The following is a 26,111-nucleotide window of genomic DNA, read 5'->3' as shown; positions in this document are numbered from 1 at the left end:
AAACCACAGTAGCCGATAATTATTAACATATATTTCAAATATGTATATGGACTCAAAAAGCTCAAGGATGTTTTTCCTGGTATTTAATACCTTAAAACTCAGACAGACCCTGATAACTGCTCTATGAAACTGTCACCCTTCCTCTCATGGTCTGTACAGAATAAATGACGTTTGTTTTGGTTGTTGATCAGATTTGTGGTGGATTTTATCAGATGTTTTGTCTATAAATCAGTTCTGTAAAGGTTAGACCAACACTAGGACACACAGCTGATGTCCTTCAAACCCAGATGTTTAATTCTATCAAAGAAATACAGCAGCTTTCAGTGTCTCCTTCAATGTGTCGGGGATCAGAGATGGTGTCTTAATGTGTTAATAGCATCCTCACACACATGTATAATAGTTCCGTTTGAAGCCGTTGAACAATGCTGATAAACACACAACTGTGACTTCATATTCTAAATGAATGCAGCAAGTGGAGATGTTGCTTGGCAACCGTAAACATTCTATTATAAGGTCTATTGTTTGTTATTTAGCCAAAAATGGCCACTTGGTTCCAGATTTGTTTTTCATTGTAAGCCATTAACCAAACCAACCTGCTCTGTGTTGAGTTACAACATTACAAACTGTGATTTAAAGCAGAAAATATTAGAATATTTGTACCACGCTTAACGTGTTTAATGAGGGAATTAACTACAATCCCCTGAAGAAATGTGAATGATGTTAGTTAATTAAAAACTATGGAACAAAATACGTTTATGAGTATAGGGATATAAACAATATATTTTATATTTAATGGCAAAATATTCATATATATGAACATATAAAATATCCATTAAATGAAAAAGAAATATAAAGCATATTTATTTTATATTTAATATATATTGAAATATTTTTTAAATGCTATTTTTAAATGTAAATATTTACAAAGGAGTATAAATAATTTATTAAATATTACATACACATTTATTTTACATTTACATATATATATATATATATATATATATAATGTCATAATATTATTTTATTATATTTATTTATATGTAACAAAAATATAAATGTAATGTATGTATAATTTACTTAATACATAAATGTAAATATTTATAAAATATTAAATAAATATTAACTATTTATTCTATATTGAATATACAGTATATTGAAATATTTTTAAATATATATTTAAATGTAAATATTTACAAAGACGTATACAGTATTTATAAAGTATTAAATAAATATCTATTAAATATTGTATAACATTTGTTTGAATATATCAAAAATAGAATAAAATATTTGTAAAATATGAAAAAATATTATATTTATAATTTATTTATATATAATATAATTTATTTTAATATTATATATTATATAAATATAAAATATTTAAATAGAAAATAAAGATTTTATTACATTTATATGTAACAAAAATATTAAATATTTATTCTATATTGAAATATTGAATATATATAGAAATATTTTTTAAATATATACATTTAAATGTAAGTATTTACAAAGAAGTTTTAACTGATGTTGCGTTTAATTGTAACAGAACCAAAGTTTACCTTTATATACAGATTTAGTACAATTACAAAGGAGGTTTGGTTATTTCTCTCTCTATATATGTGTGTGTGTGTGAACTATAATGGATCTGCTCTGGTGTTCTTGGAATAATTGGGTAACTACCATCCGGGAGCTGTTCGGCTGAAATGAAATGACAGGGTTTTATGTCTGTGATATTTATTCTCCCGAATTAAAGGCCTGTCCTTTCTCTATACGCTCATGTGTGCTCTGCCCGGCTATAATTACACAAACTAAACTGTCAGATGAAAATGCCACATCATATTTGACTGGAAAGTCTGTGACAGGCTGTTAAGGATATTTAAACATTTATTGCATTATGCATAATGTTATGATCCTTTTGTATTGTTTATTCCGAGCTAACTGTAAAAATATCTCTGATAGAGATGTGTGGGTGTTTCTAGTCATTCAGGATGTGTGTGTGTGTGTGTGTGTGTGTGTGTGTGTGTGGGATCACTCTGAAATGTGTTTGTGTGTTTCTGATGTGCATTCAGCTATTGGAAAGAATGTATTGTAGAGCAGCTCTGGTTTATACAGTAGCACAAAACCCATCAGTGACCTGGAAACTTTTCACGTCACACACACACGCACACACACGCACACACGCACGCATGCATGCATTCCAACCCAGTGTCTCATTCTGCAGCACGTTGCTGATAAATCAGATTTAGTCATTTAGCAGACACCTTTTCCCCAAAGTGACTTACAAATGAGGAACATAAGCAATTTATCATAGCATTTTATTTCAATAATAGTATGAGATCAAATACGTACGACTTTTACTCACATAGAGAAAGAGAAATGAACACATAAACAAACATTCTTACGAGTTAGCTAGGTTAGGAGTATGTTTGTGTATATATGTTTGTATATACATTTATTTACATTTATGCATTTGGCAGATGCTTTTATCCAAAGCAACTTACAGTGCACTTATAACAGGGACAATCCCCCCGGAGCAATCTGGAGTTAAGTGCCTTGCTCAAGGACACAATGGTGGTGGCTGTGGGGCTCGAACCAGCGACCTTCTGATTACCAGATTATCAGATTAGCTTAGACCACTACACCACCACCACTCCGAGAAACATCCTGCGCTCTTACAATAGGGCCCTGTACGTTTCTGTTAGTGGCTTGACATCAGACATCTTTGAATCCATTTGTCTCATTGCCAGTATGTATTGGCTGTGTGGAACAGAGCAACTGTCTACCAACCACCCAAAATGACACAAAAAACATTACAAATAAAACTTTGGAATTTAAAGCTGCTCTACATAACTTTGTGCTCTCTAGTGACATCTGTGGTTGAAACTTAAAATTGCAAGCAGAACACTTTACGTGAGTCGTGTTTTGGCACGGCTCTTCTCGTGATTTGAGCCGGTGTGTGATCACGACTGGAGATATTCAGAGCCGGAGTCATAACCTGCTATTTTCATGTTGATATAATGCTATTCGATTAAACATTTAAAACTGAAATATTACATGCTTTGATGAAGATCAACAACAGTCGTATTCACTTATATACTTATATACACGTATAGCACATTTCTGACTCTACACTCAAAGCGCTTTTACATAGAGAACGGGGGACGCAATCATATATTAATATGATTCTTCATGCGTTTTATATATTATTAACCTTTGCATTGTACTACACTTATCAATTTAAGAGGTTAAACTAGTGATACGAGTTCAATGGAAGACTTTATTATTGTTTATTTATTTTTTCCTCCCCAATTTGCGCTCTAAGTCCTCGTGGTGGCGTAGTGACTCGCCTCAATCCGGGTGGCGGAGGACAAATCTCAGTTGCCTCCACATCTGAGACCGTCAATCCGCGCATCTTATCACGTGACTTCTTGAGCACGTTACCGTGGAGATGTAGCGTGTCTGGAGGCTTTACGCTATTCTCCGCGGCATCCAACTCACCACACGCCCCACCGAGAGCAAACAACATTATAGTGACCACGAGGAGGTTACCCCATGTGACTCTACCCTCCCTAGCAACCGGGCCATTTTGGTTGCTAAGGAGACCTGACTGGAGTCACTCAGCACGCCCTGGATTCAAACTCACGACTCCAGGTGTGATAGTCAGCGTCAATACTCGCTGAGATACCCAGATTGATATTATATTGTACAGCCTCAGTTGATAATGCAAGTGAACCGTAATACTACAATAGTATGTCTATGCAATGCACACAATAACACCGTAAACTAAAAACATAAGACAAGGATTCAGTATTGATGGGGGTAAAATATACAAATACAGACTGCTGTGATGCTGTCCTGAACTGTGTGGGTGTGACTGACTGAACTGTAGTTTCTTCTTCGCAAACTAAAACAGTGCATTAGCACCATCTACTGTTGGGAACGAGACAGACGGTTCTTCTTTCCTGTGTTTACGGACACGACGCAAGGATGTACGTCATGAGCCAGCGATTTCGTACCAAATCCGACCCGACAGCTCAAAACATAAATCATTTTCATAGGCTTACCTTAGTGAATAAGATAGTAAGATAAGAACAGCGTTTGATCACTGATTGTTTATGTACTCAATCAATAATGGCAGTTTGTTCATTTCTTACCCGAACTTCTTACGTGGTGCAGCTTTAAGTTGAAGACTTTGTGTTTGCATGATCAATCATTGCTGTTCCTCTGAGGACTCGCTTCATGTCCAGCTCTAGTGCGTATCAGTGTGTTCGCCTGCGGGTCGTTCTGTCTAATGGAGACCCGGTAGCTCCCTACTATTGTGTTTTCTACATCACTCAAGCCTTTTATTGCCTTGTGAGTGTGTGTGTGTGTGTGTGTGTGTGTATATATGAGTGTGTGTGTGTGTGAGTGTGTATGTGTGTGTGAGTGAGAGTGTGTGTGTGTGTGTGTATATGAGTGTGTGTGTGTGTGTGTGTGTGTGAGTGTGTATGTGTGTGTGTATATATGAGTGTGTGTGTGTGTGTGTGTGTGTATATGAGTGTGTGTGTGTGTGAGTGTGTATGTGTGTGTGAGTGAGTGTGTGTGTGTGTGTGAGTGTGTATGTGTGTGTGAGTGAGTGTGTGTGTGTGTATATATGAGTGTGTGTGTGTGTGTGTGTGTGAGTGTGTGTGTGTATATATGAGTGTGTGTGTGTGTGTGTGTGTGTGTGTGTGTGTGAGTGTGTATGTGTGTGTGAGTGAGTGTGTGTGTGTGTGTGTATATATGAGTGTGTGTGTGTGTGTGTGTGTGTGTGTGTGTGTATATATGAGTGTGTGTGTGTGTGTGTGTGTGTGTGTGTATATATGAGTGTGTGTGTGTGTGAGTGTGTGTGTGTGTGTATATATGAGTGTGTGTGTGTGTGTGTGTGTGTGTGTATATATGAGTGTGTGTGTGTGTGTGTGTGTGTGTATGTGTGTGTGTGTGTGTGTGTGTGTGTGTGTGTGTGTGTGTGAGTGTGTGTGTGTGTGTGTGAGTGTGTATTTATCACTTTGTGGGGACCAAATGTCCCCATAAGGATAGTAAAACCCGAAATGTTTGACCTTGTGGGGACATTTTGTCGGGTCCCCATGAGGAAAACAGCTTATAAATCATACTAAATTATGTTTTTGAAAATGTAAAAATGTAGAATGTTTTCTGTGAGGGTTAGGTTTAGGGGTAGGGTTAGGTTTAGGGGATAGAATATAAAGTTTGTACAGTATAAAAAGCATTATGTCTATGGAAAGTCCCCATAAAACATGGAAACACAACAAGTGTGTGTCTGTGTGTGTGTGAGTGAGTGAGTGTTTGAGAGTGAGTGAGTGAGTGAGTGAGTGAGTGAGTGTGTGTGTGTGTGTGTCTGGTCTTGCCGGAAGGCTGCAATTAAGCACGGTGAGTGCTCTTCTCCTCTCTGAAGTAGAGGGCTCGTCAGTGTGTTTCTCCTCCTCCATTCACAACCACTTCCTCTCTCTCTCTCTCTCTCTCTCTCTCTCTCCTCATCAGAATCTGTTTTTCCTGTCTGTCCTGCTGATTGTCGTCCCCTCCACCTCCTGCTTAACAGTGAGGCTTTTACCACTTTACAGGCCAATAGTTCAGACTTTTACCTGCCCTGCCGTCATTTTCACAGGCCCTGCCATAAATAGTATAAATAAAAAGATATTAAGCTGTAAATTTGTAAACACACTTTGTGCTGGCAAACGAGAGCACACCGGTTGGATATGGTGCAAAACAATACTGATTTGTTTATATTCTCAACCCATTCTAACTGATGCTAGGCTATCAAAAGCTGCTTTTCGTCGAGATAACATTACATCAGTGGCTGGGTTTCCATCCAACTATTTTTGTGTAAATTATAAGAAAACCTGAATGTACGCTTGATATGGGGATAAATTGCTCAAACGTTTATGCGCTAGGATGAGGTGGTTTTCCTGAATGTTTAGCATAATGTGATGGATGCAGCGTATTTGCATAAACGATGACATGTGATGACCATTTGTAAAGCGCGATGCCAGCGTACTCTTCATACACTTCTCTTCATCATATAGCCCCGGTTAGTCATATGTGCTTAACCGACAGATCGAGGATAACCTCCTGAGGCCCGAGTGTGACTGCTGTGTGCATTTACCATCTCACTTTTCATTTGTAACTAGTAGCACCTAATAAACATAGTTCTAGAGTTTTCCTATATAGTGATGTCCACATATGTGGACAGCAGTACTAAGTTGTGAAATTTAAAATAATAACAAGCTATAGAAAGTCAGATTATTAGTGATTATTCATGTTTTTGAGGCATTACATCATAAATGATCATAATTAATTCAGATTCAAAGTAATGTCCAGCATCATCCAATCACTGTCAACCATGTTAAAATAAAATGAGCCATTATAAATGTTGAATCTATGTACTGATGATCATCGTCCCATGTGTGTCAAACATGTTGAGTGATCCAAACATCATCTGCAGCCTGAAACTGAACTTTTGATCAGATTTTAGGAGTGAACGCACTTAACTGCATAGAGAGATATAGGATGCTCACTTGCTCCCTATTTAGTGCATGACTTAACCTCCAGTGTGCTGTCTGTCTGCACTGGTCTCAGAACAGTTATAGGAGACCTATAGGATGCTCCCTTGCTCCCTATTTAGTGCATGACTTAACCTCCAGTGTGCTGTCTGTCTGCACTGATCTCAGAACAGTTATAGAGAACTATAGGATGCTCCCTTGCTCCCTATTTAGTGCATGACTTAACCTCCAGTGTGCTGTCTGTCTGCACTGGTCTCAGAACAGTTATAGGAGAGCTATAGGATGCTCCCTTGCTCCCTATTTAGTGCATGACTTAACCTCCAGTGTGCTGTCTGTCTGCACTTGTCTCAGAACAGTTATAGGAGAGATATAGGATGCTCCCTTGCTCCCTATTTAGTGCATGACTTAACCTCCAGTGTGCTGTCTGTCTGCACTGGTCTCAGAACAGTTATAGGATATAGGATGCTCCCTTGCTCCGTATTTAGTGCAAGACTTAACCTCCAGTGTGCTGTCTGTCTGCACTGGTCTCAGAACAGTTATAGAGAGATATAGGATGCTCCCTTGCTCCCTATTTAGTGCATGACTTAACCTCCAGTGTGCTGTCTGTCTGCACTGGTCTCAGAACAGTTATAGAGAGCTATAGGATGCTCCCTTGCTCCCTATTTAGTGCATGACTTAACCTCCAGTGTGCTGTCTGTCTGCACTTGTCTCAGAACAGTTATAGGAGAGATATAGGATGCTCCCTTGCTCCCTATTTAGTGCATGACTTAACCTCCAGTGTGCTGTCTGTCTGCACTGGTCTCAGAACAGTTATAGGAGAGCTATAGGATGCTCCCTTGCTCCCTATTTAGTGCACGACTTAACCTCCAGTGTGCTGTCTGTCTGCACTGGTCTCAGAACAGTTTGAAATGCACCTTATGTTCATCTTAACTCCATATAAAGCCTCTGAAAGACACATTTTCAGCTTTTGGATGCATCCGTTGATCTCAATGTGATAATGACAGTCAATATAAGATTTCATAGGAAATTATTTGCTTAAGGGCACATAAGTGGACATTGTGTTTAACAGGGAGGCGTTTCTCAATTATTGCTTAAATTGACTCTAATCTTTTGACTCAAAGTGGTTTCAGAGTAAAAACTTAATGAGGTTGTTTGGTCACATGACTCTTACAGCAAAAGTTTAACCCTTTACTGACAGCACAGAGTCTCCCGAAATGAGGTCAGTCAGTTTAAATGAATTTAAATGATGCATTGTGTATAGCGAAGCCAAGATACAACGTCCATGCATGTGTACGCAGCTTCACACATGGTTAAAGTGGGTCCTCACTATCAGCCAGAACAGCTTGAACAGGCGCTACCAGATATATGGAGGCTGGCGGCGTATGGGAATAACCATTTGAGCCATCATTATGTGACCTATTCTGCAATGTCTCCTGGCAGCATTAAATAACATAATGTTAAATTGCTCTATTACAGCGGATACAACTCTCACCCAAGCAAGGAGGTCGTTCAGCTCTTCGCATTTTCAGAATTGCGCATAAAAAAATGCCAAACATCCAGAGAGTGACATATTTTGCCTGCATCAGCAGAATTGCCACTTACGTGTCTCGTTCTCGTTTAGTGGCCCTAAACACTCTCACACCGGCCCCGGGGTCATTAGGCCATCTTTATTGTGGTGCCCTGCACCCGAGGGCCCCTCACAACAGCTCAAGGCCCTTCAGAAGATCAAACATCATGTATTAATAGAGCCATAATGTTTCTGTTCGCTTCCGTGAGAAACATGAAAGGAATACTTAATGTCATCTTTCCTTTAATGTTTCTCGCCTGATGTAATGCCAGAATCCTGAAACACGTTCCTCCAGTGGGAGTACGATTTTCAGGAATCACTGAATCTAATTAAAACAGTGGCAACAATTACAGGAATAGTTCACCTAAATGAATCATGTTCAGTCATCATGACATTGCTCATAACCCATGTGACTTCCTTCTATGGAACACAAGACAGGAGACATTTTTATTGTCCAAACGGCTCTTTAGGGACTTTCGGGCTCTTTAGGCTGTCGAGCGCCAAAAAATCTATACTTAAAGTAGTTAATGTGCTTCTTTGAAAATGACTTTATAGGACCCAAAAATAACTGCACGAAGCAGCAAATGCATCATGCAGATGAATAAGAAACAAGCGAGTAAAGATCTAAATATATCAATGTTTTGAATCACAATACAGTAAACATAAAAGAATAACGAATACGTACTCGTGCTGCACAGGGTAGGAACGTCTATCTGTGCGCATGTAAGGTAGCTCGCAATCCTTGCATTAAACATCCCCAAATTGAAGAACCCCCAAATAATGGCTACACGCCAAAAATTATTTGAGATATATTTACTTCAATTTCTAAACAAATTTCTACCGAAATGAATCGTGTGATTTTAACAGATTTCAATTGTAAAAACACGAAAGATTTCTCAATGCAATTTGATGGGATTTTGTTATGAAATCTAACATAAATCTTAATATTTTTCGAGTGTAATTAAGCCACGAGTTGGAACAAATACCTCATTTTAAATATCTATACTTGTGATGAAGATGAGATCAAATTTTATGACCAATTCATGCAGAAAACCAGCTAATTCCAAAGGGTTCACATACTTTTTCTTGCCACTGTAGGTTCCCTTGGCATTTAAAATAAAACATTATATATTTCTAAGAGTTTGTTACATTTCAATTTCGGTGGTCTTAAAAAGGTCGTTCAGTCTGAAATGTAAGTTTGTAAAACCTGCAGAAACCCAGTTATTAATGAATAACATATTTCAGTCTTAAGTGTTCATGTGTCTGTTGATTTAATGATGTTTATGTTTGATTAAGGTGTGTATGACAAATATTGCAGTAGTGATATTATAACCACACTTGTGCAAATGCTGCCTGCAGTATTAACTCATGGATCCAGTTATTCATGAAGCACACACACACAGTGATGAACGATACAGAGACTGAGCTTGTTTGAATCAGATATTTTGTCTTATGTAAATCAATCGTCTTTAAATGGCAGGTCTCAGATGTGGTGCTGGTCTGGAAATTTCCTGTCCTGGCATTCACTTTGTCACACACACACACACACACACACATACACACACACACACACACACACACACACACACACACACACACACACACACACACACACACACACACACACACTCATGCACAGTTAGTGTTTCAGAGAGCTTATAAAGGCCTTTAGGTTGATTTATGATTGTTCTGGGTGAAGCGACCAGCAGTAGCTCATGGGGTTATTGATTAGTAGATATAGCGGCTGTGCGTATCTGTGCGTGTGTGTGTGTGTGTGTGTGTGTGTGTGTGTGTGTGTGTGTGATTCTAAAACACCCCCATGTCAAACAGGTTCCAAAATGCTAAAATAAAATCCATGGAACTAAAGCAGCAAACTGGAGAAAAACTAAAAAGGGGTGACAGAGAGAGAGAGAGAGAGAGAGAGAGAGAGAGAGTGGATGTAGTGATGGATGTAATGTTTTGCCCATAGCTGTTGTTGTGTAGCACTTATCTGAGGTTTGCTCGTCAAGTCTGATCAAGAACTTCTTAGGACTGATTGTAAGGGATGTACAAAATCTGACAATGATAATTCAATGCATTGGTCAATTTATGTAATACCATCCAATAAATAAAAAATAAAGAAAATACACTTCTTGACTTATTTTCAGATGAACAAATCTACCAAATCCACAATAGTGTACATTTTTTCTCCTACGGACGTGTGCATTCAGGTTATATTTACTGAATTGAACAACTGAATTGATTAAAATCATGCTAATTATGGACTGGTTGTGACTAATTGTTAGTGATTGTGAATTATCTTGACTGTTCATGATTACTGATTGTGAACTGATCATGATGCCTTGTTGACTTATGATCACTGATTGGGGCTGGTAATAAACTGATTGGGACCACTTGTGATCTTATTTTGACTAATTTTGACTTTATGTTATTTGTTATCCTGATTTTTTACTGATTATGAACAGATTGTGAAAGTTTGTGACTTGATATTGACAGTTTATGATCACTGGATGTGATTTTGAATGATCATAAACACTGATTGTGACTGATCTTGATTTTTCATGAGTACTGATTTGACTGGTTTTATCTGATTGTGACCCCTTGTGAACTGATCTTGATTAATCTTTATTTTACATAATCACTGATTTTGAATGATTATGAACAGATTGTAAGATTGTGAACTGACTGTGATTGGTATCTTAACTGATCATGATCACTGACAGTGACTGATCTTGACTGATCATGATCACTGATTGTGACTGATCTTGACTGGTCATGATCACTGACTGTGATTGGTATCTTGACTGATCATGATCACTGACTGTGACTGATCTTGACTGATCATGATCACTGACTGTGACTGATCTTGACTGATCATGATCACTGACAGTGACTGATCTTGACTGATCATGATCACTGACAGTGACTGATCTTGACTGATCATGATCACTGATTATGACTGATCTTGACTGATCATGATCACTGACTGTGACTGATCTAGACTGTGTATGATCACTGATTGTGAATGGTATCTTGACTGATCATGATCACTTATTGTGACTGATCTTGACTGATCATGATCACTGATTGTGACTGATCATGATCACTGAATGTTATTTTGTCTGTTCATAAACACTGATTGTTTATTGGAGTGGTGGTGGCGTTGTGGCTAAAGCACAGGGCTGTTAATCACCTGTTAATCAGATGGTCGCTGGTTCTAACCCCACAGCCACCACCATTGTGTCCTTGAGCAAGGCACTTAACTCTAGGTTGCTCCGGGGGGATTGTCCCTGTAATAATTGCACTGTAAGTCACTTTGGATAAAAGCATCTGCCAAATGCATAAATGTAAATGATTGTGACTGATCTTGACTTTCCATGATACTGAGTTTGAATGATTATGAACAGATTGTGGAAGTTTGTGACTTGATATTGACAGTTTATGATCACTGGATGTGATTTTGAATGATCATAAACACTGATTCTGACTGATCTTCATTTTTCATGAGTACTGATTTGACTGGTTATGAACTGATGGTGACCCCCTGTGAGCTGATCTTGACTAATCTTGATTTTTCATGATCGCTGATTTTGAATTATTATGAACAGATTGTAAGTTTGTGACCTTATTGTGATCGATCTTGGACATGATCACTGAATGATTATGAGCTGCTCGTAACTGATCATGCTTTTCTGATTTCTGTAGGTGGTATCGCGGGTGGCATTGAAATCTGCATCACTTTTCCTACAGAGTACGTGAAGACTCAACTACAGTTAGATGAGAAAGCCAACCCTCCCCGCTACAGAGGCATCAGTGAGTACACACACACAGCTCACGTTTGACGTGCACATCCTCTTTGGAGTTAATTAGTTAAAGGAACTGGTCCAGAACTGATTCCAACCTGCTGCTGCTGCTACGCAGAAAGTAAACAAACTTATCTTCTTTCTTTCTCTCTCTCTTTCTGGCTGAAGCTCAGAGAACATTTTTAACAAGCCTTCTGCTTATTTAAAAGACAGCTGTTCTCCCATTAATAAAATCTTACTAACTAACATTAGTTAGTTAGTGCTGTCTCCATTAAGAGTTTATCATTTATTGATAATATGCATTATTAATATCAATACCAACGATTAGAAATGTTATTATTAAAGTGTCTATAATAGGCATCATAGTTTTAAGTCTGTTATATTGCAGATGCATGAATCAGCTGTAATGATGTTGTAATTATTGCTGTTGCAGTGGACTGTGTATCACAGACTGTTCGTCATCACGGAGGGAAGGGTTTATACAGAGGCCTCAGCTCATTACTGTATGGTTCCATCCCTAAATCTGCTGTCAGGTATGTTTACACAAACAGATAAATCTTTATGCATGCTTAAGCTGGGCAGCCAATCGCTGCAGCATTAATGCATCTGTTTCAGACAGCTAACATTTATTATGCTGATTGTTTTTGTTCATCTAAGAAAAACTTTCTGACACACACACACACACACACACACACACACACACACACACACATAGTAGATCTTTATGGCAGCTCTTTTCACATTTATAGGCGGGTGACGTCCCTGTGCCTGTGTGTGTAGGTTTAAATGACAGGTCCAGCGGTGCGTGCCCAGTGCTGTCTGTCACACTGATGCTCTGTGGTTTTCTGGTCACTGAGGAAGACAGCAGAAGAGACTTCATTACACATAAACACACATTTTCTGTATAGACAGCATTGTGTGTTGTGTATCACTTATCAAGTGATAGATCACACAATAAGAAAAATACAGCGGAAATAACGTGGACTGATGGCTTCAACAAAAGCATATACCCTTGATTAACAACCTCTGTATTTAAACATTTGTATCATTAATAATCAGTTCCCCTATGGAGTAGAGGATTGCATTTTTTTTTTCCTTTCGGAACCGGACTGTTGTGCTCTACTGAGCCAAGAGAGGTTCTGATGGGTTCTGGGTCAGATGTGGTTTAAAGTGGCTTGTCTCTTTAAGTCAGTGACCCTCCGTCCAGCAATTCAGCACTCAGATTGATTATCCTCCTCCTCCTCGTCTCCTCCACCGCTCCTCTCTGTCTCCTCCTTCCCCCTCTTTTCATTAGCTGATTGAACTGATTTTTTTAGGGGGTGACCTTGTGTTTGCCCCACTAATGGAGTTTGTGCTGTACATCTGACACTGTGACTCATCTAAATCTGCTGGATTCAAGCCCAGATTACATTTACAACCTTCATCTTATTTACATTCTGCCGTGCTCTCCAGAACGCCACACCCAAACCATCCCGCACTTCCAAAAATCATTTCTTTCTGTCATAATATCTGAACACGATACATTCACACAAGAACCAAATTTGCATATTTTGTCATGCAGATGATTTTCAGTTTCAGTCTTTTAGTGAACTCACCATTTAGTGAGTTTTTGCTTCAAACAACTGCAACAGATCTGCTAAAGTGAGTAGGTGAAATTTGATTGGAGGAGAGAGAGACAGAATGTGGTCGATAAAAAATCTTGAATGATCGTGAGATCACTAAAACACTTCGTGAAGTCACATCGTAAAAAATCGACAGTAGAACTCACGGCTATGTTTAATAGTGAAAGTAAGAGTATTTCCACATGCGCAGTGCGACGATAATTGACAGGATTGGGACAGGGCTGGACTGGGAAGAGAAATCAGCCTGGGGTTTTACATGGCAACTGGCCCAAAAGTTCTTGATGGGGGGGGGGGTGTTCGCTGTCCTTTTCTGCATATCGCTGCGCCATCAGTGGTCCGTTCTGCATAACGTGGCGGCTCATTTTAGGTTATCGCAGCCCATTCGGCACGTTTCGCGGCAGTCCCACTGGCCTGCTCTGTTCTCCCGATGGCCAGTCCACCCCTGATCAGCCCCAAAGTGCGCCAGCCCACCGGGAAAATGCCCGGTATGCCAGATTACCAGTCCAGCCCTGGATTGGGACTAAACTACTGTGTGGCCACAAGACGGTCACTTGTTAGTGAGGCTTATCGGAAAAAACAGCTTCAGTTCTCAACCATGGGACAAAGTTGAAAGTTTACAGTGGAAAAAGTCATAGTGGCTAAAATTCCTCCGGAAGTGATGTTTTTGTTCTTTTGAACACATTGGATGGAAACGTGCTTTTGCGATATTATGGTTTTTCCGCATAACTTAGATGGAAACACGTGGAAGCTAGTGATGACATCAAGTTACATATATGAGTTGATTGCTTTACAATCACTCCATGCAGTGTGAATATGTACGTTATGTAGCGAGTTTGGCTAACATGCTAATGCATCCTTGGCACACTCATGACGTGAAGTCTGTTCCAAAATGTAGGTATCTTAACTATGCTGCCTCATTAGATACCTCGTTTTGGACAAATTTTAAGATAGCATCATATGGGGTCTGGGTATCTCAGTGAGTATTGATGTTGACTGCCACCCCTGGAGTCACCAGTTCGAATCCAGGGCGTGCTGAGTGACTCCTAAGCAGCCAAATTGGCCCGGTTGCTAGGGAGGGTAGAGTCACATGGGGTAACCTCCTCGTGGTGTTGATTAGTGGTTCTCGCTCTCAATGGGGCGTGTGTTGAGTTGTGTGTGGATCGTGGAGAGTAGCATGAGCCTCCACATGCTGTAAGTCTCCTAAGCAAACAAATTGGCCCGGTTGCTAGGGAGGGTAGAATCACATGGGGTAACCATATTGGCCCGGTTGCTAGGGAGAGTAGAATAACATGGGGTAACCTAATTGGCCCGGTTGCTAGGGAGGGTAGAGTCACATGGGGTAACCAAATTGGCCCGGTTGCTAGGGAGGGTAGAATCACATGGGGTAACCATATTGGCCCGGTTGCTAGGGAGGGTAGAATAACATGGGGTAACCTAATTGGCCCGGTTGCTAGGGAGGGTAGAGTCACATGGGTTAACCAAATTGGCCTGGTTGCTAGGGAGGGTAGAGTCACATGAGGTAACCAAATTGGCCCGGTTGCTAGGGAGGGTAGAGTCACATGGGTTAACCAAATTGGCCTGGTTGCTAGGGAGGGTAGAGTCACATGGGGTTACCAAATTGGCCCGGGTGCTAGGGAGGGTAGAGTCACATGGGGTAACCAAATTAGCCCCGGTTGCTAGGGAGGGTAGAGTCACATGGGGTAACCAAATTGGCCCGGTTGCTAGGGAGGGTAGAGTCACATGGGGTAACATCCTCGTGGTGGTGATTAGTGGTTATCACTCTCAATGGGACGTGTGGTGAGTTGTGTGTGGATCGTGGAGAGTAGCATGAGCCTCCACATGCTGTGAGTCTACGCGGTGTCATGCACAACGAGTCACGCGATCAGATGCGCGGATTGCAACTGAGATTTGTCCTCCGCCACCCGGATTGAGGTGAGTAACCGCGCCACCACGAGGACCTACTAAGTAGTGGGCATTGGGGATTTCAAATTGGGAGAAAAGGTGATAAATGTGCCACCATTATATATATATATATATATATAGCATCATATGTATCCTCCCCCAGGTAGGCGATACTAGAATGCACCACGATGAGCGTGACAAGTGCTATTTGAATGCCGCGTGGAGCTGCCGTCGATGTAGAGCGTTCCAAATCGCTCTCTTATGAGGCATCGTTTCAGTAAGGATGCTTCCATAGAAGACAGCTGTCTATGTAGGCAGGAGACAGCAAGTCAGCTCACTATGTTTTGGAACAAACCCATTGCGTGCACTTGAAAGGTCAGCTGAAAAACGGCGAATGCTTCCATTTGAGCGGTTGAGTGTATAGTGTATAGTGTAGACGCACATCATTTGGGACACAGCTCTAGTATTCCATACCAAACATAGCCATACTGAGGTCATGTGACAACTGTTTTACAACAAAGAGCTTCCTAATGTTTGGTTGAGCATACTATATGTTTATTGTTGCATACTGCATTTCACAATAGAGGTATCGGTTTAACTGATTAATCGCTGCCGATAGTTGCTTTCCATTGTATTCCTCATCAATAAACCTCATCTGATAAATGTATAGACTGTATATAAAATGCAGTAAGCATTGGATACATAAGTTGAATCCTATCATGCTGCAAAAAATTTTAAACAAACAGTGCTGAATGGATCATTTGAGTTACAAACATAAATATATATAAAGAGAGAGAAAGTAAGACGGGTTAACAGGAGGGTGTACATGACAGAAGCCAGACAGGTACAGCGATAAATGACAGTTCAGGCTTGTCTTTGTTTACCTCGAGTATACTCTACAATTCAGTGCAGTTCTTTAAATAGCTCTCTACCTCTGCTAGACTTCCTGACGTCGTGTCTCTTGAGCATTAATCACATGTGTTTTTAAAAACAAGGAACAGGTAGTAAAAATACACCATTGCTTCCTGCTGTTAATGGACACCTGTGGCCGCCCCTCCAGCGGTTGCCCGGGTTACTGCTGATGTTTTGCGATTAAAGAGGAAGGATAGAACTGAAGGTGAGGCACGGGACGGGAATAGGTTTGGTGGAAATGCATGGTTGGCGTCTAATTATTTGACTGCCCTCGAGCTCTGTTCTCTGTATGTAATGTTTGCTTATATCGCCTTTTTGCTTCAGTCTCTCGCTCGTCTTTATACACCTCTATACATAATGATGCAAAAACTGTACATTGAATGAAATGTTTACATTAGAAATAATGATACAATGGTAAAATGGGTTGCGAATGTTGACTTTAAAATAAGGAGTCTTTCTGCAGGTTCGGTGTGTTTGAAATATTGAGTAATCGGATGAAAGACGAGTCGGGGAAACTGGACAGCACTCGTGGGTTAGTATGCGGTTTAGGCGCAGGCGTCATGGAGGCGGTCCTGATCGTCTGTCCCATGGAGACAGTAAAGGTAAGGTCAAAGGTCAAAAGTGTAATGTTGAATATAATGGTAGAGGTTATATCTTCCGCACGTTTACCAAAGCCATGTTGCTCTCTCACAATCTAGGTGAAATTCATCCATGATCAATCCTCACCCAATCCCAAATATCGAGGCTTTTTTCATGGAGTGCAAGAGATCGTCAGAACTCAAGGTACAGAACTGGTTTGGTACGCTTTGTTTTGACTGCTGAACCTCATAGCTGTGGGGAATATGTGAGTCCAGGTCCAAGTGTCCAGGACTGCCATTTAAACTACTTTGCTAGTATTATTATTATTATTATTATTATTACTAAGCAGAGAGCTTATTCAATTTGTAGTGTGCAGCACATACAGACTATATATTTATTTAATTGAATCGCAGACTTTTGCAGTTTAATAATTACACTGGGTCACCTGGGTCAGGTGATCTGCTCTTCCGGAAGTGAGAAGCTACCGTCAAAAACACAAAGGGCTTCAAAATAAAAGCTTCCGATGACATAAAAGCTCAATTTAAATGAAAAAATAATAATAATTAAACAGAAATATATCACTACTGTATATGTATGTATTCACTGTAATACTACAACTACTACTACTAATAATAAATCAATAGTAATTGTATTATTTTTAAGTAATACATTTTATACTGCACTTTATTTGAGAAATAATGTTGTATTTTGGATAAAAAAAATTATGTTATGGTATTATATCGAAAATTAATTCTATTTTCATTTGATTCAAGTTTGAAATTATAACTTTTTTGAATCTATTTGCTGATAAAATTGAAATAAACTGTTGATATGAAAAAAATAAGTATGGGTGAGTCCCGCTCGGTACTCGTACTCTTTAAAAACATGGAAACACCTGCCTAATATGCCGTTGGTCCTCCGCATGATTTCAAAACTGTGCCGACCCGCTGAGGCATTAACTCTAGAAGACTTCTGAAGGTGTCCTGTGATATCTGGCACCAAGACTGGACTCGCAATCTGGCATACCGAGCATTTTCCCGGTGGGCCGACGCACTTTGGGGCCGATCAGGGGCGGACTGGCCAGCGGGAGAACCTAGTGGGCCTGTGGGTCAGGCGTGAAACTTGCCGAACTGGCCGCAATAAGTAAACCGGAGCACAAAACAGTGCCGCGATATGCTGAAAAGGGGTTTGCAAGGTGGAGCACATCCCACAGATCAGATTAGGGTTAGTTATCTGGCACCAACAAACATGCCATGGTCCAAATCACTGAGATCACATTTTTTCCCCATTCTGATGGTTGATGTGAACATTAACTGAAGCTCCTGACCCGTATCTGCACAATTATATGCACTGCTGCCAGATGATTGGCTGATCAGATAACCACATGGATGATTGTTGGTGCCAGACGGGCTGGTTTGAGTATTTCTGGGATTTTCACGCACAACAGTCCCTAGAATTTACTCCGAATGACAAAGTTTACAGTAACTCAGATAACCACTCTGTACAATTGTGCTGAGATGAATATCATCAGGGTTGGCGCTGTTTTGGTGGCACGAGGGGGTCCTACACAATATTAGGTAGGTGCTTTTAATGCTGTGGCTGATCGGTATGACAGCCCTAATATATATATATATGTCTTCTTTCCTAGCGTTTTGTCCCACGTGGTTGCAGGGTCCGCTTCACATATATATATTTGGGCACAGTTTTACACCGGATGCCCGTCCTGACACAACTACTATCGCTCACACATACGGGGCAATTTAGAGTCTACAATTAACTTAACCTGCATGTTTTAGGACTTGTGGGGGAAACCGGAGCACCCCAAGGAAACCCACAAAAACACGGGGAGACAATGCAAACTCCACACAGAAAGGCCCTGGGTGAGCCGGGACTCGAACCCGGGACCTTCTTGCTGGGAAGCAACAGTGCTACCCACTGAGCCACTATTATTATTACTACTACTACTACTAACTACTACTACTACTAAATGCTACTACTACTACTACTAACTACTACTACTACTACTACTGCTAACTACTACTACTACTAAATGCTACTACTACTACTAACTACTACTACTAACTACTACTACTACTACTACTAACTACTACTGCTACTACTACTAACTGCTACTACTACTACTACTAACTACTACTACTAACTACTAATGCTACTACTACTAACTACTACTACTACTACTACTAACTGCTACTACTACTACTACTAACTACTACTACTACTAACTGCTACTACTACTACTACTACTAACTACTACTACTACTAACTACTACTGCTACTACTACTAACTACTACTACTACTACTACTACTAACTGCTACTACTACTACTACTAACTACTACTGCTACTACTACTACTACTACTAACTACTACTACTACTACTAACTACTACTGCTACTACTACTAACTACTACTACTACTACTACTACTAACTGCTACTACTACTACTACTAACTACTACTACTACTAACTGCTACTACTACTACTAACTACTACTGCTACTACTACTACTACTACTAACTACTACTACTACTACTACTCTACTACTACTACTACTAACTACTACTATTACTACTACTAACTACTACTACTACTACTACTCTACTACTACTACTACTAACTACTACTACTACTACTACTACTAACTACTACTACTACTACTACTAACTACTACTACTACTACTACTGCTAACTACTACTCTACTACTACTACTACTACTACTAACTACTACTACTACTAACTACTACTACTACTACTACTACTATACTACTACTACTACTAACTACTACTACTACTACTACTACTACTACTACTACTACTACTAACTACTACTACTACTACTACTCTACTACTACTACTACTAACTACTACTACTACTAACTACTACTACTACTACTACTACTAACTACTACTACTACTACTAACTACTACTACTACTACTACTCTACTACTACTACTACTACTAACTACTACTACTACTACTACTACTACTAACTACTACTACTACTACTACTCTACTACTACTACTACTAACTACTACTACTACTACTACTACTAACTACTACTCTACTATTACTACTAACTACTACTGCTACTACTACTACTAACTACTACTACTACTACTACTCTACTACTACTACTACTAACTACTACTACTACTAATAATAATAACTACTACTACTACTACTACTACTAACTACTACTACTACTACTACTGCTACTACTACTACTACTCTACTATTACTACTAACTACTACTGCTACTACTACTACTAACTACTACTACTACTACTACTGCTGCTGCTGCTGCTACTACTACTACTACTACTCTACTATTACTACTAACTACTACTGCTACTACTACTACTAACTACTACTACTACTACTACTACTAACTACTACTACTACTACTACTACTAACTACTACTACTGCTACTACTACTACTACTACTACTAACTACTACCACTACTACCTACTACTAACTACTAATACTACTACTAACTACTACTACTACTACTACTACTACTACTACTACTACTAACTACTACTACTACTACTACTAACTACTACTATTACTACTACTACTACTACTAACTACTACTGCTACTACTACTACTGCTACACCTACTACTACCTACTACTGCTACTACTACTAACTACTACTACTACATCTCAGCGATGGGTTGTATTTGCTAAATGGGTTGTTTTTTGTATTGAAGTATTACATATTGTATTTTGCATGCACAGACTCGTGTAAACTCAGAAACTATTAAAACATTTGTGTCACTTTGTGTGAAAAGTTTAGTTGAAATCCAAATTTTTGCCTGTGAATCACATTGTTTTGTTGCATCAGCATTGGTGGTATTAGGCATTTACAGCGAAGTGATTTGATCGAGATGTTTGCCCTCTTCAAACTACAAACTGCTCCCATTGAAACTTTACTAACATACAGTAATGCCTCACATTGTCTTTCCGTCTGTCTCTCAGGAATCAGAGGGACGTATCAAGGCCTCACAGCGACTGTCCTTAAACAAGGATCCAATCAGGCGATCCGATTCTATGTCATGACCTCTCTCAGAAACTGGTACAAAGGTGAGTGTGTGTGTGCATGTGTGTGTTTATGAATGAACCTGCTGGTGTGTACTTTATGGTTTTGTGAGCAACACTTCCCCCTGCTGGACATTGAGTACTCAGCCCGTGTGTTATCACATGCACATGCGTCTGACCGTTGTCATTCTCCGTTTCATCACAGGTGATAACCCCAACAAGTCCATCAACCCCATCGTGACAGGTGCGTTCGGTGCGATCGCTGGGGCGGCTAGTGTGTTTGGAAACACGCCTCTGGACGTCATCAAGACCAGAATGCAGGTACGCACATGTCAGTACAAAGATGCATGTGCATACTTTTAAGGGACCCTACCTGATGTCTACACAGATGCATGTAGCAAATGTAGCTCTAGGAACTAGATTGTTCCCAATATAGAGGATTTTTTCAAAGGGGTGGCCAGGCAGGGGCAAGTGATCAGTCTGAGGTGGCACAGAAATGTTTGGGCAGCATTTTTATATCATTGGACTGTGGGCAGAGAGGTGCGGCGACCTTGGTGTGCACACATGTTAAGGTTGTACAAAGATGATTTCACCTCTAAAGAACTCAATTGTGCCAAAAAATGAACAAAAAAATGACTAAAACAGCAATTGCAAGTGGGGTGGCACATGGGGTCCATGGTGGCCACACCCTAGCTCCGCCAATGACTTTCTCAAATTGTCTAAATTGTTTTATTCTTTCTAAATTATTATGATTTTTCTGTCAATCTAGCACATACATAGTTTACATAGGCCAGCTAAAGAAGAAAGCACAATAGCAATAGCAGCATCCATATCCCCGATGGTGAATGTCATCAAACATCCCGAAAAAACTCTTTTACATTATATGTTTATTTCATTGATTCAGATTTGCAAAACATTCTTGTTACAATATTATAAAACTATAAATCAACAGATCAAGTACCTGGCACAGTTTCTCCACCGTGTTCAGGGACTCTTATTTTGAAGTTTTCTCCTGCACTACGTTTCCCACAATGCACTGCCCTAATCATCATTATCCTCACCTGTATGCCATTCCCTCATCAGTTTCCCTGTGTATATATATCCTCTAGTTCTGTCAGTCCTTCAAGTGTCATGTTTGAAGTGTTACGTTGTGCTAAGATTAGATTTAGTGTTTGTTCCACTCCAGCTATTGATTAGTTTATTTCTGTGTCGTTTGGTGTCCAAGGAGTGGAAGAGATGCAGGAGTAGAACACACTAATAAACTAATCAATAGTAATCGCTGGAGTGGAACAAACACTAAATCTAATCTTAGCACAACGTAACACTTCAAACATTACACTTTAAGGATGGACAATTAATGAACAACACTAGAGGGTATATACACACAGGGAAACAGGTGAGGATAATGATGATTAGGGCAGTGGATTGTGGGAAATGTAGTGCAGGAGAAAACTGTGGTGGCTCAGTGGTTGAGGCTCTGGGTTACTGACCAGAAGGTCGGGGTTTCAAGCCCCAACACCACCAAGACACCACTGTTGGGCCCTTGAGCAAGGCCCTTGACTCTATCTGCTCCAGGGGCGCCGTATCATGGCTGACCCTGCACTCTGACCCCAACTTAGCTTAGGGATATGTGAAAAATAAATAATTTCACCATGTATATGCAGAAATGTATGTATAATGTGTGACAATTGATCAATTTATTATTATATAAAATAAGAGTCCCTGAACACGGTGGAGACAAACTGTGACAGTACCACATCTGTCACCTTGTAAGCGTAAGATGGTAAGAACCTGGTGGCCGAGGCTGGTAGTGCATGCTAATTGTTAAAAAAAAAAAAAAAAAATTGAAAAAAATATTTTTTTACACAAAAAAATTTTTTTGAGAGAGTGAAAAAAAATATATATTTACATTTTTAAAAAAAATATTTGAAAAAAAAATATTTTTAGACAACAAAAAAACTAAACAAAAATTGAGAGAGTGAAAAAAAATATATATATTTACATTTAAAAAAATATATATATTTTTTTTGTAGGACTTATGCTCAGGAAGGCTCTAACACACATACAAAATCCCCTAGTAAAGTTTTTTTTTTTAAGTGTGGTTCAGGTCTTCAATACGTTTTCACTGGAGGAGCTAAAATGGACAAAAAATAACTGGCTGCAATTTTAGTTTAAAGAACTGTGATTTAAAAAGCAATATTACATTCAGAATCATGCTGTTGCAAGCTTATAAATACCCATTCTCAATATTTCCATTGAAAACAATGTAGTAGTATTTGAGGTTTAGTTTTTAAAAATATGTTGTTTTCTTCTCAGGGTTTGGAAGCGCACAAATATAAAAGCACGATGGACTGCGCCGTGAAGATCATGAAACATGAAGGCCCAGCTGCGTAAGTGTGTTTCAAGTTCTCCATTAGCGCCTCATGTTACTGCATCTAACAGAGTTTTACAAACCAATATATTGAGTCTCCAGGAAGATGTCCAGTTGATGTTCCTCACTTTATGAGTGTGTTGACATCTCCTGCAGGTTCTACAAGGGCACGGTTCCTCGTCTGGGCAGAGTGTGTTTAGACGTGGCCATCGTCTTTATCATCTATGAGGAAGTCGTGAAGGTCCTGAACAAAGTCTGGAAAACACAGTGAAAAATAAAGACCTGAGAGGAAAGAGGAGGAGGTCACATGAGACGCGATCACTGTAACAATAATAGAACTGTACACAGGCCTCAGTCAGCTGTTTACTGTCATTCAGTTGAGTTTTATTCCACTTTCACCTTCAGCATCTCTTCTTATTAGACTTGCATTGAAATATGCACATAATAATAAACTATTTTCATTTTGTATGTCTTACAGAGGCCTATCAGTAGCTGTAAAAATAGACATGATTTAAGCGTGCCAAATTTAACACACCTGTTATTACTACATACTCAAAACCCAGAGTTTTTTAAAGGGACAGTTCACCCAAAAATGCTAATTCAGTCATTGTTTACTCACCCCTGTGTTGATGTAACTCTATATGAGAAATTGTGAATAAATGGTGTGCTCAGTGATGTCATACAATGGCAGTTTATGGTGACCACCTCTTCAAGCTTCAAAAGAACACAAAAGTATCATTCAGAAGTCTAATTAATTATTCATGAGACTCATGATTGTTATTAAAGTATATGATAAGATTTGATGAGAAACTGAAATCTAATGTGTTATTTAGTGTAAATGTTCACTGACCGTTGATCTCCTGTGTGTGTTCATGATAGGACACGAGAGCAACAGTTCACACACACCCCTCACGACATTGGGGCGTTCAAGAGAAAACTTGTTTTGTTTATCTAAAAACAGGTCCTCTAGGGGCCTGAGTAACTCAGTGGTAAAGATGCCTGCTACCACACCTGGAGTACGCTATTTCGCTATTTCGAATCCAGGTCATGTTGAGTGACTCCAGTCAGGTCTCCTAAGAAACCAAGTTGGCACGGTTGCTAGGGAGGGTAGACTCACATGGGGTAACCTCCTTGTGGTTGCTATAATGTGGTTCTCGTTCTCGGTGGAGCGTGTGGTGAGTTGAGCGTGAATGCGGTGGTGGATGGCATGAAGCCTGCACACGCACTAAGTCTCCGTCGCAACGTGCTCAACAAGCCACGTGATAAGATGCACGGGTTGACGGTCTCAGACACAGAGGCAGCTGGGATTCGTCCTCCGCCACCCAGATTGGGGCGAATCACTACACAACCACGAGGACTTAAAAAAAGCACATAGGGAATTGGGCATTACAAATTGGGAGAAAAAGGGGAGAAAATCCTAAATATTATAAAAACAGTCCGAGAATTGATGCATTTCTATGCCCAGCCTTATTTTTTTGAGAGTTTTTGGACTGGTGCAAGTTCACAGTGGACGGAGTTACCCGTGTGATGCCGAAAATAGTAAACCTGCAATTGATAGACGGTACCGTCGCTCGTCACACCGTGTCCAAACCTGACGGCAAACAACACGAGATAAAATGTATATTTTCTATGTTGATACATTTTTGTCCTAACCAGCCGTGATGAGTGACAGTACATTATATCAATTGCAGGTTTACTATTTTCGGCATCACAAGGGTAACTCCGTCCACTGTTAACTGCACTAGTCCAAAAACTCACAAAAAAATAAGGCTGGGCATAGAAATGCATCGAACTCTTCAGACATGTTTAGTAAGTTCTGTTCTGTGTTTTGTGTGCAGTTGTGTTCTGTTGTCACTATCACTGTTTTTAGATAAACACAACAAGTTTTCTCTTGAACGCCCCCGATGTTGTGAGGGGTGTGTGAACTGTTGCTCTCGTGTCCTATCATGAACACACACAGATCTATGGTCAATGAACATTTACACTAAATAACACATTCGATTTCAGTTTGTTTATCCATCGGGACACAGTGTGACTGTAGCGTCCTCTATGTTTCTGTTTGAGTAAAAAAAGGCTGGGCATAGAAATGCATCAATTCATCGATTTCAGTTTGTTTCTCACCAAATCTTATCATATACTTTCATAACAATCATGAGCCTCATGAATAATTAATTAGACTTCTGAATGATACTTTTGTGTTCTTTTGAAGCTTGAAGAGGTGGTCACCATAAACTGCCATTGTATGACATCACTGAACACAACATTTATTCACAATTTCTCCCTTTGTGTTCAGAACAAGAAAGAAAGTCATATAGAGTTACAACAACACAGCGGTGAGGAAACAATGACTGAATTTACGTTTCTGGTTGAATTAATCCTTTAATGTTAGAATGACATGACCAGACTGACCTAACCTCGAAGGTTAAACAGTAACATTTATATATTGATATTATATGAGTATTTATAAATATGTTTACATTTAAATAGAAATTTAACCTACAGATCATTCCATATTATGATGTTAGAATCCATTTTTAATGCCTTTTGGTTTTTTACCTGACACATATTTTTACATTTGTAAAATAATTTTTATTAATATTAATTTTAAGATATTTTATATTTATGTTCATGTTATGTTGCATATGTGCCTTTAACCATTAAACCTAAGCATGAACTTACATTTAAATAATACTTCTGTAATTCTATTGCCAGTCTTGTCTTAGTTTTGACACATCTTCCTCAATATATCTGTGTGT

At 39.4% G+C, this 26,111-nt stretch overlaps 1 protein-coding gene across 1 annotated transcript in view; it reads left to right on the top strand.

Moving 5' to 3' along the window:
* LOC127621428 (tricarboxylate transport protein B, mitochondrial-like) overlaps positions 1-24,005 on the top strand; it is a 25,821-nt gene extending 1,816 nt beyond the window's left edge. Inside the window, exons 2-9 of the mRNA XM_052095010.1 lie at positions 11,806-11,913; positions 12,337-12,436; positions 16,803-16,941; positions 17,038-17,122; positions 20,925-21,029; positions 21,190-21,305; positions 23,301-23,374; positions 23,512-24,005. Of these exons, the coding sequence (XP_051950970.1) occupies positions 11,806-11,913; positions 12,337-12,436; positions 16,803-16,941; positions 17,038-17,122; positions 20,925-21,029; positions 21,190-21,305; positions 23,301-23,374; positions 23,512-23,626 (842 nt within the window). The 3' untranslated portion in view covers positions 23,627-24,005. The remainder of the gene's footprint in view (positions 1-11,805; positions 11,914-12,336; positions 12,437-16,802; positions 16,942-17,037; positions 17,123-20,924; positions 21,030-21,189; positions 21,306-23,300; positions 23,375-23,511) is intronic.
* Positions 24,006-26,111: the final 2,106 nt, after the last annotated feature.

The sequence above is a fragment of the Xyrauchen texanus genome, chromosome 27, assembly GCF_025860055.1.
Source record: "Xyrauchen texanus isolate HMW12.3.18 chromosome 27, RBS_HiC_50CHRs, whole genome shotgun sequence".
Lineage (NCBI taxonomy): Eukaryota > Metazoa > Chordata > Actinopteri > Cypriniformes > Catostomidae > Xyrauchen > Xyrauchen texanus.
The sequence above is the reverse complement of the archived record's forward strand: the minus strand, read 5'-3'. Positions and strand labels throughout refer to the sequence as shown.